General features: G+C 42.3%; 4 protein-coding genes across 6 annotated transcripts in view; 2 read left to right on the forward strand and 2 right to left on the reverse strand.

Moving 5' to 3' along the window:
• Positions 1-168: 168 nt before the first annotated feature.
• dnajc28 (DnaJ (Hsp40) homolog, subfamily C, member 28) lies at positions 169-3,242 on the forward strand. 2 transcript variants are annotated; one of them, XM_076736949.1, is made up of 2 exons: positions 169-218; positions 1,333-3,242. In XM_076736949.1, the coding sequence occupies exon 2, from the start codon at positions 1,354-1,356 to the stop codon at positions 2,512-2,514; it is 1,161 nt and encodes a 386-aa protein (XP_076593064.1). In that variant the 5' UTR covers positions 169-218; positions 1,333-1,353; the 3' UTR covers positions 2,515-3,242. The 2 variants fall into 2 exon arrangements, with proteins under 2 accessions (XP_076593064.1, XP_076593065.1); XM_076736950.1 differs by having other exon boundaries at positions 201-537.
• LOC143324371 (potassium voltage-gated channel subfamily E member 1-like) lies at positions 2,937-3,402 on the reverse strand. Its single transcript, XM_076736760.1, has one exon. The coding sequence runs from the start codon at positions 3,366-3,368 to the stop codon at positions 2,937-2,939; it is 432 nt and encodes a 143-aa protein (XP_076592875.1). The 5' UTR covers positions 3,369-3,402.
• A 2,024-nt stretch (positions 3,403-5,426) lies between these two features.
• LOC143324461 (sodium channel regulatory subunit beta-1) lies at positions 5,427-8,488 on the reverse strand. Its single transcript, XM_076736961.1, has 5 exons — positions 8,436-8,488; positions 7,607-7,773; positions 7,012-7,246; positions 6,136-6,295; positions 5,427-5,499 (listed from the first exon to the last, which is right to left on the reverse strand). Exons 1-5 carry the CDS (start codon positions 8,476-8,478, stop codon positions 5,454-5,456), a joined length of 651 nt encoding a protein of 216 aa, XP_076593076.1. The 5' UTR covers positions 8,479-8,488; the 3' UTR covers positions 5,427-5,453.
• Positions 8,489-10,899: 2,411 nt separating this feature from the next.
• gramd1a (GRAM domain containing 1A) overlaps positions 10,900-16,630 on the forward strand; it is a 31,917-nt gene continuing 26,186 nt past the window's right edge. The window contains exons 1-3 of one of the 2 annotated variants that reach the window (XM_076736951.1): positions 10,900-11,028; positions 11,953-12,092; positions 14,646-15,802. In XM_076736951.1, the coding sequence (XP_076593066.1) occupies positions 15,330-15,802 (473 nt within the window). In that variant the 5' untranslated portion in view covers positions 10,900-11,028; positions 11,953-12,092; positions 14,646-15,329. Of the gene's footprint in view, positions 11,029-11,952; positions 12,093-12,984; positions 13,371-14,645; positions 15,803-16,630 lie in introns of those variants that run through there. The other variant, XM_076736952.1, reaches the window with a different exon arrangement.

Genomic DNA, 16,630 nt, shown 5'->3' on the forward strand with positions numbered 1-16,630 from the left:
TTTGTTGTTGTTTGATAGAATATAGTATCGTTTTCTTCCTTTAAACAAACAAAGTGAGTGTAATTTAGAATTGTAGACTAATGTAAACTTGGTCCTGTTCTACATATTCCGGTAAGGTAGGTGGCGATATGCACCCAAAAGTCGGTATTACAATCCTCTATAACGCGCAAAGAAGAGGGTGTCCCAGCGCGTAACAACAACAAAAATGGCTGAGAGAGGTGACCTGATTATCTGTTTCTGTGTACTCTAAAGTTGTTGTCCGTGTAACGTTCCCGTTTGTTCATTAATGTGCTGCAGTTTTCAGTTTTCATTAGCGTTCAATGTCTTGCTCTGGAAATGGGATTCATTTTGATAACCTCTGCAATCGTGGCGTTACCTCGCTTAGCTAGCACTGAGTCACTTCTACTTTGGCCTCATTTTTTGTCATAAAACAGTTATTTAAGAGTATTTGCGGGTGCTTCCGACCGACGTGCAATCTGGCAATCGCTGGCAAGCAAACATGCACTCCAAAAATCGGATGTACTGTGATTTGTGACAGTAGGTTATTATCTAACTTCAGCTTTGTCTTAATAAAACTCATTCAGTTTCTTCTTGAGGGTCTAACTGGTATTATATGATGGACATGTTGTAAAGCCTGCTGAGGCAGTTTGTGATTTTTGATATTTGGCTATATATTAAATAGTCATTTATTTTTGTCCATTCAAAGACCATATAACTTACAAGCGCAGTTAGTTGCAAAGTGAAGGGTTACCGCCTCAATACTTTTCTACATAACAGGTTCTAAATGTGCTAAATATATCAAGCAAAAAATGTTGAGGTACCCTCTTTTTTCAATCAGTTGATTGAATTGATTGCCTTCGGTTTAGTTTGCAGACAGATGACCTCAATCATCAGAAAAAAAGAAGAGAAAAACAGTAACACAGTACAACTTAGATACAAGTAACACCAAACCAAAGCTAAAATTAAGGAAGCAAAATATGAATCCACAAGCTAACCAAAATAACTTAGATTCTGTAACATCCAAAGGCTGAAAAATTATCCAGTCCAGCAAAGAAAAAGTACATTGGGAATGAAAGAGGCCTTCTGCATTGCTTTTAGTGTATCCAGCTGCAACCCTAAATGTTGAACGGCACTAACTCCCCAAGCAGTATAGATATTTTTTACTTGCTCCTCTTGCAAGACTAATACGTTTTTATTTAAGCTTATTTCTTTCACTGGTGGTCTTTTCTGATGTTGTTATTTCTAGTATCTCTTACCTGACAGAATGTGCTGCCTTTCTTTAAGGATGATTTATATGACTGGTGGTCTTTTTTAATAACTTCTGCTTTTCAGATCCACAGTAGTGTACCAGAAATGAGTTGCATTTTCCACCTCCTCGAGCCCCGCAGTGCCTTTGGCCATGGCCATTTCATGCTTGTCTTGGCCGGACAGTCCCTGTTGCTCAGAGCATTCAGCTCCGGTCCCCAGATCAGCCGCAGTCTGCAAGAGAGCTACAGGCTTCTGCAACTCCCTGATGAGGGAGAGAGCAGTCCTGTACAGGTGAAGGAGGCTTACTTACGCCTTGCCAAGCTCTACCATCCTGACTCTGGGGCTCCTACTGCAGATGCAGTGCTGTTTTCACGGGTTGAGGAGGCCTACCGAGCTGTGCTGGTACATCAGAGCAAGACCAAGCAACCTGATCAAGGGAAGGAAGTGCAAGATGAGGAGTCCAGAGGTACAGCACTTCCACATAGACACTACCTCAGCTATGAGGGTGTGGGTTCAGGCACGCCCAGCCAGCGTGAGCGTCAGTACCGGCAGATTCGTGTCGACAGGGCAACCGAGCAGGTCTTGAACTACCGGCAGAGGGAGCATGAGAGGGCAGCTGCTGCAGAGGGGGCGCTGGTGGAAAGGGACATGCGTCACCGCAGCCGAAAGATCAAGATCACGCAGGCTGTGGAACGGCTTGTGGAGGACCTTATCCAGGAGTCCATGGCCCGAGGAGACTTCAGGAACCTGAGTGGAGCTGGAAAGCCCCTCAGAAAGTTTGAGCACAATCCATATGCAGATCCTATGACCCACAACCTCAACCGCATCCTCATAGACAATGGTTACCAGCCACCCTGGGTTGTCACCCAACGTGACATCCGAGAGAACGCTGCTCAGATCAGAAAAAAGTTACTGGACGGCTGGGCCAGACTCGGTGACCCCATGACCCCCAAAGAACACAGCCAATGGGAGCAGCTGTGTAAATCTGTAGAGGAGGAGTTGGTGACACTTAACAAGATAGTGGACACTTACAACCTCATCGTTCCAATGCTCAGCATGCAGATGGTTCACTTCAGTTTGTCACGGGAGATTGACCGTGCTGTGAAAGGAGCTCACCAACGCAGACTGGACCAGCAGAGAGAGAGAGAGGAGGAAAGAGAGAGGCGGAAGGAAGAGAAAAGACGAGCCAATGCAGTAAGGAAGCCTAGAAATGCCAAACAAGGCCTGATGTCTTGGATGAAGAATTTGCTCAGTTTGAAACACTAAAACTGAATCAAAGTGAACAGAAAAATGTTTGAGATGAATTGTTTATTTGTTTTTTGTTTTTTTCACTTAAACCAATCAGTAGTCCAAGGGGAAATATTTAAGACAGACTTTTTCACCCACTTATTTCTGTACACCGAATCAAAGAAACTGGTTGCACTTTACCAATTTTGCTCTGTGTTACTACTGTAATTGTCCAGATATGCAGGATTGTCTTCAGTTGTTAATGCTAGTTGTTAAAGCTACATGTGTTGGTAGCAAAGATGACAACATGAGGCAATTTTATCATACAAATTGTTTCCATGAAATTACTCGTCTGACACTAACTTTTGGTTGCTATGTGACATTAAAAGTTAAGGTAATTCAAAATCATGTGTGAAAGAGCTTTACACCTTTCAGTCTGGGGAAATGTTTGAGGAGCTGAGTTAGTCATTGTAGCTCGGCAGCTGTTCCAGTGTTGCGGGGTTGCAGATGACGATGGCCTCCTTGCTGCTGGCCCCGTTACCTGCAGCCTCCCTGTGCAGAGCCTGAGCAACAGCCCTGGACGGAGTCATCACCTTGGTCCAGTCGTGGGCAATGTACTGGTGGTACGGATCGTGAGAGCCTTCCAGCTTCTTGGAGCGAATGTAGCTGAGCATGATGCCAAATGTGAAGAAGCTGAACATGCCAACCACCAGAAGGATGTACATCATGCCCTGAGACTGAGCATGAGCCCTGGCTCCAGCCAGGTGATGCACAGCCTGCTGGGAAGTGTAGTTATGAGATATTGGTGGAGACAGTATGTTTGTGCTGTTGAGGCAGTGCTGCAGGAATGAGAGCAGGAGGGACTGCAGCTCAGTGGTGTTGATGTGTGACATGGCTGACTCCTGCTGGACGCTCAGCAAACTGCAACTGAGGAGGAGGAGGACACTGTAAGAACAGTAAACGTCAGGAAAATATACTGTAACTATTGTGTATAGTGTGATTAATACCTAAATTATTCCTCCTAACCTGCATACAACAGCCCAAGTGGCAACAGACAAAAAATAAAAGCAAGATTTTGGAGTTGAATGTAGAAGTTAAGTTTAGGCATAAGCAAGAGAGGCTGTATGTCAGAGAGTGAGAAAATACCATCTCTGATTTTAGATAAAACTCATTCAGGAGAAGCACATGAGTACAAATTTCAGGATCGTCGGTTTAGAGAATGATTAACGTGTATTAGGTGACACTTTAGTATGTCGTCGCATGGCAGAAGTACACATTGGAAATCTATTCTCGAACTCTTAACCAAAAAGCTCCAGTTTGAAAGCTGGATGCATTTTTCTTTATCTTACCTTTCCGAGTCAGTTTTGGTATTATAAAAGTGAAGGTGAAGTGATGCGGAAAGTGATTCCTACAAACTGCATCTGCATCATCATTCAAGCTTTGTTGAGTAGAAAGAAAAACCTACCTTTTAAGGATCGGGAATCAGCCCGTTGTCATTGGCACCAGCAAACATCGATCATTTCAAGACTTGAAGCCGGACTAGAAGCAGCTGCTTCCAAATTACACCTCGAATGGAACCCCCCCCCTTAGTCATTATGTGCCCTCCTTCATGCTCATGCTTTTACGTGGAAGAAATATCCAGCATGTTGAGCACGTCAACACATTTAATGAAACGAGGAGGTCACAGGGCAAGGTCAAAAGCTCAGTATAGCGAGGCGGTGGTGTAGCACATGTTAAAATGCTGTCTTATTCTGGTGCATGCTATTGTCTTTACATCAGACTTTAATGAGGCAGTGTTAATCTGGTAATATGACATGAGAATCATGTGTCAAATCGGATTGATTGTAGATACAGTTTCCATCAACCTTTGTGGCTCAAGACTGGCGTTCACACCCAGTCTGTGAGGAGGGTGTGTCGTTGTGGCGTCGTCTCATGTATTTAAAAAAAGCAAGTCTCTAATGTTCAGTTTTGCAGTAAGAGTAGGAGCGTGTGGTCATTTTCAGGATGGTGACGCGCTGCAGCAGGAGAACAAAGCTGCTTTCAGACCAGAGGCAGTTTGGACAGTCTGTCGCACAGCTCAGACTAGATTGAGTTACAACACAATCACCTCCAAATGTCCTTTAACTCACTGTTGTAGCTGTGTGTGTGTGTGTGTGTGTGTGTGTTGCCTGAAACCTACAATAAGAGGGTATTTCAGAAGGAAGAGATGTGTGCAGGTATTGTGCTCATTATGTGGTGGGATTGGCAGGCAAAGGGCAAAGTCCCTCCACAACAATTATATTTTCACAAGCACGCTGTTGATCATTGTCAGTTAAGGTAGCCGTTATTTTAGTTAAATTACAAACACAGACAGACAGCTAAACTTGGATTGACTCAAACAGACTTTTATGCTTTACATACATTTGAGCTGGTTTTGGAGCGCAGTCCATGTCATGATACCAGTGTTGATCAGTTTCACATACGAATTTCAAGATATGAAGACTCCTCAGATACCCAGAAGGTCATATTAATGAAAGTGAAGTGCGCTCTCTCTCTCTCTCTCAGCAGTAAAAATAATAATTGGATTCCCCACATTTCATACAAAGCCCTATGTACAAATTTGCAAACTTTCAAGCATTTAATAGTCATGTAGGACACCTTAGACACTGAAAGGAAACCTCTAAAGGAAATCTGCTCTGCCTACTGCCATCTGCACCATCGTCTTCTATTTACAGTGAACCATACAGGTTACATCTAAGACTGAGTGTGCCCAAGGCTTTCAAATTCAACCTCATGCAGTCACTGTGCCTTTGTTAGCAGAATCATGGTACAAAAATGAAGCTCGACTCTCGCAGAGATGATGATCTTGCCTGGGTACAAAATGAAAAAAATAAACTGCTGGTTAAAGAGAGTAACGTGTACATTTCATATGTGTCATATTATCTTAAATCAGATGTTGTAAATCTCAATCATGGTTACTTTAGAGATAAATCTGACTGTTACTCTGGCTGCACCCCGTCACAACCGTCTTTTGATTCTAAAAGCCTGGAAATGTAAAAAGAAAAAGCAGAGAGAGAATCACAATGAATCCCCCAACATGCACTTAATGTATTTAAAGGACCAGTGTGGGGGATGTACCTGCAGAATACTGCAGAAACAGAATATGATAATGTTAACTATGTTTTGATTAGTGTATAATCACCTGAAAATTAAGAATCACTGAATAAGCCCTTTACATCCACAGAGACCAACATTTTGCACAGCTGTGCTTCTACAGTAGCCCGGAATGGACAAACCAAACACTGGCTCCACAGAGTGCCTTTAACGTTATGTTTTGCAACTTTAGGGGCCATGCATGCTTGGAAAGGAAGGGGTGAGGTGAGGGGTATTCAGCTGGTTTCACTCTGCATCTCACCACGAGATGCCATTAAATCCTACATACTGGTCCTTTAAACCTCATTGTAGAACAAAAAAACAGCAAAAAAATCTTACTACTAAATCAAGATGACTGAAGTTTGGAGGAAAATTTCACAAATTTCAGAAGTAACATATAATTTGGTCAAACAGTTATACAGTATTACAATATATGGCACGATCTAAGACACCTGAACGCAGCATATTGGCTACAGGCTTAAAGATGAATCAAAAATGAATCACACCATGTAAAGACCAATGACTCACTCTGCCTGGGCCTTGAGAGCTTTACGGGCCTCCCGAGCTTCATGCTCCTCCGAAATCTTCTTGTAACAGTAGACCAGAATCACGATGAGCCACAGCTGCAGAAGCACGATCAGCACGTACATAACGATCTCTGAGATCACTGCTGTCAGCTGCCGGTTGGCTTGGAAAGAGGACCCAACAATGCAGCGTTATAGAAGTATAGAAGAAGACAAACAGTTGTTGTTAAAGCTGCTCTTAAGACAGAAATCATCTCAGTGGTTGAGATAAGCCTGAACATGACCAGCCATGGTGTTCTATTGCTCAAGTTGACTGACTGGCAAACAGCTAAGAAGGACTTCTGATAAAAGTATAGATTCAAGTACATAAAACCTCTTTTTCTTTCATTCATGAGCTGCATTCACAGCTAATCTTGAAAGGTCAGCTTTGCTTCAGAACAGGGAAACATCACTGAGCAGCAACCCTGGCAACATTAAGATGCTAATTACCTTGAGCTGCAGTTCCTTGTATGGCCACTAGAAGCACTGCACTGTCTTTCAAACGAAAGAGAGTCATGATGGAGGATGCATGGAACCAAGGCCTTATGTTTATGTTGTATTATGTTACATTCAGAGAAAATAGAGATACCAAATATAAATAGAAGAAAACTGACAGCCAGTGCCAGAATACAAACAAGTGCAAGTCACTCAAGTGATTTCCATGAGCAGGCCTGCAGCTTTGTGGTACTTGTACTTCACTCAAGTGTTTCCATTTTATACTGCTTTATCCTTCAACTGTACCTCATCTGCAAAAAAAAGCAGTGTCTTCTTACATGTTTCACAAATCCATGATTTAGTTTGTGAACGCTTCCTCCGCCACTCCACCAGCACCCCACCTTACCTACGGGCACCACGCTGAGCTCCACCTCCTTCTTCACGAACACGTGCTCATCGTACAGCGACAGGAAGAGGGTGCGGTGGATGGTGCAGCGGTACGTCCCCGTGTCATTGAAGGTGATGTTATGAATGTAGATGGCTCCTGTCTGAATGTCACTGTCCGGTGTCCCATACCACTCCAGGCGGTCGCTGAAATCCTCATGGAGGATGTCGGCACTGGGGTGGTCATAGTGGAAAATCTGAGAGAGCGGAAAAAGGAAGCAAAAAGGAAATTTATCAGGGAAGGGTTAAAGAGCATGCGTGCCCTCTTTTAGATTTCCTGCTCTAAATATACTGTTCAGTCCTTCTCTCTTTCGCTACACTGTACTAGTACACATTCACTGCTTGTAGCTACAAGTAGTACACAGTGTAAAATGTCCTTCTGAAGCAGAAGAACTACTTTAAATACTTTGTTCATATGTAAGTAATAACATAGTGTAAAGATCTACTTGGATTCAATTTTTTTATAGGGCTATATCTTTTTAAGTTAGAAACATGGAAATTAGAAAATGAAGTGTACAAACAGCATAAATCTGGATATGCTGTGTTTAATGACTCACATGCCTGAACTCCTCCTCTCCCAGCGGTTTGAAGTGCCAGTCTACGGTGGCTCGGGCCGAGATCTCCTCTCTTCTTTTACAGGAGATGCAGCCCAGCAGGAATCCTTGTCCTGCCACGGCTTCGGTCAGGGAGTCCACCTCTGCACAGCCGCCGTGACACTGACACACTGCAGGGAAGCAGAGTCAGCATTTTATTATAGTGACAACTTTTTCAACATTTTCTGTTTGGAGCTCTTACAAGGCAAGAACATCTGTACAGCAACTTTCAGACGCAAAGCAATTGAAAGTGTGTCACATGACACACACACACACACACACTCAGGATTTCAATACATTAAAATGAAATAGAAGACAATAAAGATATAACAGGAGGATAAAGATTACAGTGCAGTGACTGACACATGAAATATGTGTGAAAGTTTTAGGTAAGTTTGCCAGAATAAGATATTTTATGTCTCAGTTTCCCTTTTCTGTGATTAAATTTGTCTTATAAATGAGGTTTAATTCAACAGCAGCAAATGCATATTTGAGAACATGTGAATTAGGAGTCTATTGGATAGCGGGACCCTTATTTCATGTTTACTGAAGGCAGGTGAAAAGGAAATAGCAACCTATTAGGAATGTATAAAAAATAAAGTGTAAACTAAAGTGTGACTCATTTACATTTTCAAATGCAAGAATTTTTACAATGAATTTACAGTGAATATACACTGATTAAGAATTAATCCTAGTTCACTTAGGAAAGTCATTATAAAACATGCAACTTCCATCACCAACATCAATAGTTTCTCATAACTGAAGGTACACACATGACTGATTTTGGACTTACCAAAAAGACTGAAGACAACTAAAAAAGACAAGTGGCATATCATTTCTGCTGGAGCAACTTATGCCAGCAGTTGAACAAAACACTGAACTTTCCTTGACGTAAACCTGCGTGGATATATCTGTGACGATTGTTATTACATTACTGACATAACGCCTCTTGACTCCCGATTAATCCCAAATCCTTGACAAGCCAATCCACCCTTTAATCCAGACTGTCAGTCCATTGGTCCAACAAGCCTGCCTTTCCTGAAGGCCAAAAATGATTAAAAGTCTCAAAGAAGACAGACAACGTTACTAAAAAAAAAAACTGTCTGTGTTTCTTCCAGTACTTTTAAATCTCCTCTGCAGTCCCGTCTGACTTGAAGGCAGCTATATTTAGAGCGTGTGAATCCAGGAGAGGTGGACGTTGTGAGCGTCGAAAGCCAGCAGGAAACCTGAGAGGATGAGACCTGATCCATAACTACACAGCATAACTGTCTAAAGCAAGACTACAGCCATGTTTCCTCTCATTTATATTGTATATATACACGCACACAAACATATATTTACATATATATACATATATCGACAGAGGAAAGTGAGGTTTTTCTTTCTTAGTAGAGCATGAAAAGTGAATCAGATATTAGTGTATATCTTGAAATGCTTTTCAGGCTTTGGTTATTACTTCTTGTCTTCTTATTATCTTTGGCTAAATGCATTCATACTCTTCAGTATAGTGGCTTATACATTCATTCTTAAATAAAAAGGAACAGCAGGTGCGGCATGCAAAACCGTCCCTGACGTATTTTGTTAAACAAATCCTTTTGTTCGAACACATGCTCAGACTGGGTAGCTATTTTGTTTTAATGCAATGTGACACTTGGTCTGTAAATAAATGCTCTGTTCTCCTGGCTCTCTCCACAGGTCAGAGGTCAGCTGCAGACCCTGCAGCTGGCAGGGGTTTAATGTTTTGCTCAGGGACACTTCAGCAGAGATAACGGGCGGGTTTGCCTCAGTGTTTTGCATGTTGTATATGTTAGCATCTGAGTGGGTCAGCAATTCTGTGCTAATGGCAGGGATGTTTCAGAGGATATTTATGCTACTTTCTCATTCTATGCTGTGAATTTCTCCCTGTCACAGACTAAAAACCAGCTGCAGTCGGGGGTAGAAGAACTCGAGCTGGAAGCGCTGATAAAGTCCTGACAACAAACCAAGTGCCCACTTTGTCACACTCAGGTACAGCTTAAAGGTAAAGGTTCCCATTACTCAAGTGCCAAGTTTAGTATTATCATTATTAGAATCATTGTACTTTGTTTTGTTTTGTTGTTTTGTCTTGTTTTTGTCATGTTTTCTTGTTTGAACACACAAATTATGGTACATATATATCTGTCTACTTCTGTGTATTATACTGTATGTTTGTTCCCTTATTTTTTACATACTGTCACTTTATCATCTGTCTATCTATACATACACACACACACACACACACACACACACACACACACACACACACAAACTCTTCTTTGTTATTCCTTCTTTATCGGCCTTGTTTTGCATAAAGCATAAAGATGTGCCTGGACCTCTTAGGCGCTGCTGCAAACTATAGTTATTGATTATATCAATAAAATCATGCACTCACTCATTCACACTGTTCCACTAACACCAGAAAAGGTCACGTTTTGTAACTGTAGCATATAGTCCTTCTTCTTATCAGTTTTGATCTGCCGTCAAAGGGTCTGACAGCCAGTCAGAAAAACAAGGTCGCTGAAGTCAAGGCTGACAAAACAGACATTGACTGAAGGCCTCGACTTGTGTGCTGACTACAGTGACAAAGAGATCCACGCGGTTGGCGGAGCCAGCGTGTTGACGTGATGAATGTAATGAGACGTTCCTTTTCATTTTAAAGGGGAATGCCTTGCGAAGTCAAATTAAACATGTCCCCCTCTGATGATGTACAATCCCAAAAAAGATGCACAGTATGCAGGGGTAGGATATAAGCTGTTTAAGCTGTGTGTATATGCTTGTTTGTGTTTGTGTATTTTGGCTGCGCTGGAGGTCAGGGATGTTGTCATGTGATGTAACCAGATGACACAGTGGTGCACTGAGCTCCTGATCAGGGTCCTTGTCTCTTTTAACCTTGGGGTTGCCTGTGAGAGATAGTGACAATAAAAATCTGCCTAAGCAATCTTGAAAATTACAAACATGTGACTAAGAGAGGGTGACTGAAAGACCTTGGGTTGGCACACACACGAATTGGGAAATTTCAAGGAAATGTTGACATATGGTAAAACCAGTGTGTGTGTGTGTGTGTCCTGTGTGTGTGTATTAGGGGGTGGACTGCACCTCTCTTGACCCTACACACGCATTCACACAGTGAGTGACACACCTCCTTCCTCGCTATGCTGGTGATGTTTTTTTATTTTTAGCACAGATCGAGTTTCCAGTCCCCGATTCAGCAGCCAGAGGTGCACAGCAACACAACTCCCTGTATCCTGGAGCAGTTTCTTGGCCGGGCTGCATAGCTAACAGACCTCGGATCTCTGTTTTGAAGTGGAGCCGGTGAAGCGTTGATTGCAGGAGGCAGACGCAGGGAGTGAGAAGACGAAGGATGCCTGGTAAACCTAAGGAGAATTTGAAATTGCCAAGTCATTGTGATGCTGTGCTGTCAATTTGAAAGGACTCAGAAGCAACTGCTGGCTGAAGATTAAAACTGACAGGCAGGTAAAGGCAAATTCATTACAGAAAAAGATGTGCAGATTTTCAGGATGCATGTTTTTTAAAAACTGTACATTCATTAAAAAAAAACCCACTTGAAATTATAACTCTGACTTTGTTTCTTTCAGGGCTGTACATTTCTCAGTTTTATAGCCTCTGGAGTTGAAGTGAGAGGATGTCTGCCCTTATGTGTATTTTTAAAAAGTCAGGTACACTGAGTGCTCACCATCATGGAAATATGACTGAAACATGCAAAGTGCGTTCATATGATTGGGTGCGGGCATTAGAAATGAGTTAAAGTTGAAGTAGTACTTCCTAAAGCAGTACACTAAAATGCTTGGGTTCTTTTAAGAGCTGAAATTATTAGTCAATTAATTGATTCGTTGATCAATGTAAATCTAAACCGCAACTATTTTAATAATTGATTAATTAGTTGAGTTATTTTCACATTTGCTGGTTCCAGCCTCCCAGTTGTGAGGATTTATTGCGCTTATTTTGTCTTATGTGATAGTAAATTGAATATCTTTGGGTTTTGGATTGTTGGTCAGAAAAAACAAACTATTTGAAGACATTACCTTTTTCCACACTAATCATTTTCTAGATTAATGGGAATGGCAAATTTCTTAATTCATCTAGAAAATCATTTTTCAAAATCAATAATGAAAATAATCGTTAGTTAAAGCCATAAAATCAACAGCATTTCAGTTTCTCTGTCCAATCTGTGAGTACATTTTAAACCCGTGTGCATCTGCCGGTTAAAATCTCTACATTCGTGTCATCTTTAACTGAAAGTGTCTTGTCCATGCGTGTTTTCTTGCTTTCAGTTTCAGACAAGGTGACCGGTCACTGGCCTTGTTCACTGTATGTGTCCTGGGGGAGAAGGTATCCAATCTCTCACAGGCTGCATCCTCCCTGTAATAGTTCATGAGACCATATGAAGCAATGCTGCTCCAGGAGGGAAGGGGTGAGATGATTATGCCCATTGGCCACACACATTATGCCACACTGTGGTTTTGTTGCAGCTAAAAAAGTTCCATGATTGATGATTTTATTATTTTATGATAATGACTGCTTATTAAGGATTCACAAACCTCACATATAGTTGCATAGCAATTTTATGAGGTGAATGATGAGGCAAGTTATCAGGTTACAAATAATCACTGCACACACCCTTGTCAGACACAAGGGGTCGCAATGTTCCTGTCCATTAATTTTGGTCACAACAGCTCCCTTCAAATTAACTCTGAAATCATGCTAAACTGTGGATTTGCCTGTACTTATGTCAATGGTGTACCGAGAAATCCTGTTTTGGTGGTTTGCGTTACAAAAATCACTGTCATGACTGTGATTAGTGAAACTATAAAGGACTGCCTTTGTTTCGCTTCGCAATAAAACCAAGCTAACTGTAACAACAGGCCCATTTCATGAAAGCAAGGTGGTAGATTTGTTTAAAGTTAAAATGAGATTATAATTAATGGAGGGTAAAAACGGACTTCGAATGGGTTTTGTTCGTCTCGCATACACTCGCCTTCTTTCCTTTCACATCCTCCGAACAGTTATTTTTCCCGGACTGTACCACAAAGTTTACAGTAGGGGTGTTTCTTTGGTTTTGTTAATGGCTGTATGTATTTCCTTCCAAACTAATAAACATTATATATTAGTTTTAGAATTGTGCTCGGTAGAAGTGTTGGTGGGTTGATGCTGTCTTCAAAAATAAGTAGCAGGAATATATTTTTTAATATTATGATGATTTCCTACTCCCCCACGTACTAAGTTAATGTCTCGACCGACCGATTTCGTGCCTTTCCACTTTTCAACAATAAATGGTTTTGTCTGTTACTTTAAACCCGAGCTAGTATGCCACGAATGCTAAGCTCAATTTGGCTAAATTAGCTTCAACTTTACTTTGATTACAGTGTTTTATACCGGGTGCTTTTAAAGTGAAAATGGAAGGCGTCGGCATGTTGCTTTCTCTGCTGAAAATTACAGCCTGCTAGCCAGATAGTCATCTTTTTGTGAGCTGTCGGCCTTCAGAGGTCGGGGGGATAACGTTAGCTAAATTTAGTTAGCTGGCTGAAGGCTAACTGTTAGCTGCAGCCGGCAGATGCTTCTTTACGCAACTAATAATGTTGATGTGTTCCTGTGAGAAAGTGGATTTTAACATTACTCCCCGCACCGTCGCTCGGCTTGTTTTCGAAGCCGAGCAAGATAGTAGAAACGGAGGCAACTCATCAAATGGGAGGTAGGAGTTCCAACTTAATTCTGCCAAGGCTGCAAAGTTTTGTTTCCGTACCATGTTATTAAACGTCACCCTATTTCTTACAGCATACCTTTTTGACCTGTAACTGCACACAATATCATGTCGACAGATATTAATAGTTATGCTGTGTTTCTTAAGACAAAATGAACAGAGCAACAACAAAGTTTAGTGATGAACTTGATATCACAAGATGCTCCGTCCCCGAGTACTTGCTTCACGCTGCAGAAACTTGCTCCTTTGTACTGTTGTGTCCTCCATCTGATACGGTTGTGGTCGGTGTGTAATGTTGTACAACGATGGTTCGAAATGGCCTGTGTTTTAGGGCAAAAATATCAGGCTTACGTGGACCAAAGAGTGAAGGCTGCACGGGGATTATGGTGGATTACTCTGGACAAACAAGTCTGTGCCAAGATTGTTCTTGTTCAAACAGATCACAGCAAATACTGTCAGACGTGCTTGGGCCCTTGCCTTGGAAGTGCCTGCTTTGAAGGCAAACAATGGAGTGACACACACACACACACACACACACACACACACACACACACACACACACACACACAACCCTTCCCTGTTAGAGGACACATCTGCAGTATGTTTCATGTTGTCATGTTCTTGGTTGTCTATAGTGTCTATTAGATCTTGTTACTGGCTGGATGAACTCTGTGTTTTCAAAGGGTGTTGTTGATGTCAGCTACAGTGTGTGGCAGTTGCTTTTGACAGATGGTGTGTTTGCTCTTTCTGGCGGTTTCAGGATCAGCTGTGTTTATGTCAGTCAAGGTTTGGAATTGCTGGAATTTAGGTTTCCGTGAAATCTTGGTGTGTTACTGTCCGCTGATAAACACACCGTGACTGGTATCTGTCAGTCCCATGTTCATCCAGTTTTGGCAATTTCTGAGTTACTTGAAGGGAGAAAATTGTGATTATTGCTGCTAAAATAATGAAACAATTCTCCAAACTTGGACAAGAGAATGCACATCACATAAGATACCCACCATAAATAAATCCTATTGATCAGCTCTCTAATGGGAGCAGTATTTCATTGCAAATAATCATCATTGTCATATGATACCCCATATTCCTAGAACTGGCAGAGCAGACAGTATCAAAAACCAGACAGAAATAGTCCCAGTCTCACAGTCATTTGTTTTATGGGAAGATGCAGTGATTTATATTTGAAAAGAAAGCTTTGTAGAAAAGTGTTAGGCAGATGTAGGCCAGCCTTTTGAATGCAAAGTTTCTGCTCTTTTCACTCCTCAGGTAGCTACTGTCAGACACAGATCTGTGTGTCTGTCTGAGGCTTCAATTTGAGCCCGATAATGCAAATGCAAGCTTGAAGTCTGTCAGTGGGAGCAGAGCGGATGAGCACTGAAGAAAGAGAGTGACACCGGACAGCAGAGGAGGAAGGGGGAGGCACATAAGATAAGATAGAGTATATACACAGACTGGACGGCTGGAAATGGATTGCCTAAAGAACACGAACAGACTGCTGACGGCCTGTGAATTTATCTGAGAGGCCTCGTCCTGGCCTCATCATTCATTGCTGCATCATTTTTGACCGTAAAGGAGCACCCGTACGACTCTTAAATTGTGAACTGTTCTCTCTGTTGGCAACACTTGCGGGGAAATTTACTTGCCTGATGTGAAGACACTTCCAGTTCACAGGAAATATGGATAATACTGAATCATCTTTGATTATGGTTAGGGTTGCTTAATAAGTTGATTATTATTAAGCAACGCTGAGCTGAATGAGCGAGTAACTTGATTTGCACGGAGTGACTACTTGACGTGTTTACCCATCGTGTTTTCAAAGTATACCCAAATGCAAGCATGACTGGAACGTCTCAGTCAGTCACGGGTCAGTCTCAACTCTAGAGATCCAACAAGGCCTCGTTGTTGTCCTTGACCTGGCTGAAACATAAAATTAAGCCCTGGAAAGCTCTGATGATGACTATGTCGTCTCCCGTGGGACCAGAGGGTATCACTCTGGCTCAGCCCATCCCCATTCCAACGCTGACTGTCCTGCCGCCATCCTCAGATACAGAGTCCTGGTCTCGCTCACCCAGCCCTAGACTGTCACGCTCCAGCCGCCATGGTCGATTCCACCGCAGCAGGACCCGAACCAAGAAACAAAATGAGGAAGAGCAAGGCTGCACCCCTAAGCGACAATGGGGTAAAAAAACGCAAATTCTAATTGAGGAGACAGTGGAGAAGGGCACCGGTCAACATCGGAGCCCCTCACCCTCACCCTCTGTGTCCAGTCAGATGGAGGGGGAAGAGCAAGGTCAGGACAGCCCTTCACAAGACCTCCTCCTGCCACCGTCTCGCTCCTGGTCTCGCAGTCCCTCTCCCAGCCGGCGCTCCCGTTGGTCCCTCAGGAGCCTGCTCAGCAGAGACTCTGACTGGGAGGGCTGCAGGTTAGTGAGCTGGATTCATCCCAAATAACCAGCCAGAGATTGAGAAAAAGTACAGTGTAAAAAGTATTGAAATAAAGTGCTAGCGTGCAGCATTTATTTATTGCCTGGTGAGCAGAGATCTAAGCTAAAGTGCCTTTTTTCTTCATGCAGTTGACAGTCCTCTCTTTGCGATTGGGATCACTTATCTTACAGCAGCAGCACCATATAGGGTTCAGTGGCTTAGAACAGAGTGTGCACACCGTCAGCACTATGTTTGACTGTCTCATGGGTATTCTATGCTTAAAGCTCAGTTAAACCTCAGCTGATTTGCATTCAGGCCTTCTGAGACCAGATTTGCCTGCAGTGAGTGACTGGAGTGAGCAGCCTCTCATTTGTGCATGTTGGTGGGCAGTAAAAAGGCCTTACATCTGACAGATTTACGCTTAGTCGACTTTTCTCAAATGACACATGAGGTCACCTATTTTGGAACAGGGTGGAGTTAATTAGCTAATGGCTAAAACTAGTGAGGACAGATTACACTGTTAAAATCCCGATTAAGTTGAGTTGATTCATGGTACACTCTGACGTCAGATGAAGAAGCAGGCCAACAATCACATAGTGGAATTTTAGTGATGAAGCAAGAAAGGGCCTTGCTGCTCTGTACTTAAAACTGAAAAAACACACATACTACATTTGACCTGCAATTGACTGATTGATATTAAAAGAACAGTATAAACTCTAAGGAGAGATGACCTTTCTTAAACAAGTGAAACAGCAAAGTTATGTAAACTGTAAACAAAAAAAGTGAGTCTGCTGTCATGCAGAGCTCTGTCAGTCACAAGGAGCTAG

This window comes from Chaetodon auriga, chromosome 8 (assembly GCF_051107435.1).
Source record: "Chaetodon auriga isolate fChaAug3 chromosome 8, fChaAug3.hap1, whole genome shotgun sequence".
Classification (NCBI taxonomy): Eukaryota; Metazoa; Chordata; class Actinopteri; order Chaetodontiformes; family Chaetodontidae; genus Chaetodon; species Chaetodon auriga.

What these genes read in the sequence shown, in the direction of transcription:
- dnajc28 (XM_076736949.1), top strand. Translation starts at nt 1,354, where the DNA reads ATGAGTTGCATTTTCCACCTCCTCGAGCCCCGCAGTGCCTTTGGCCAT.
- LOC143324371 (XM_076736760.1), bottom strand. Translation starts at nt 3,368, where the DNA reads ATGTCACACATCAACACCACTGAGCTGCAGTCCCTCCTGCTCTCATTC.
- LOC143324461 (XM_076736961.1), bottom strand. Translation starts at nt 8,478, where the DNA reads ATGATATGCCACTTGTCTTTTTTAGTTGTCTTCAGTCTTTTTG. An exon ending in AGTTGTCTTCAGTCTTTTTG is followed by an intron (nt 7,774 to 8,435) that starts GTAAGTCCAAAA and finishes GCTTCCCTGCAG; the next exon opens with TGTGTCAGTGTCACGGCGGC. An exon ending in GAGAGGAGGAGTTCAGGCAT is followed by an intron (nt 7,247 to 7,606) that starts GTGAGTCATTAA and finishes CCGCTCTCTCAG; the next exon opens with ATTTTCCACTATGACCACCC.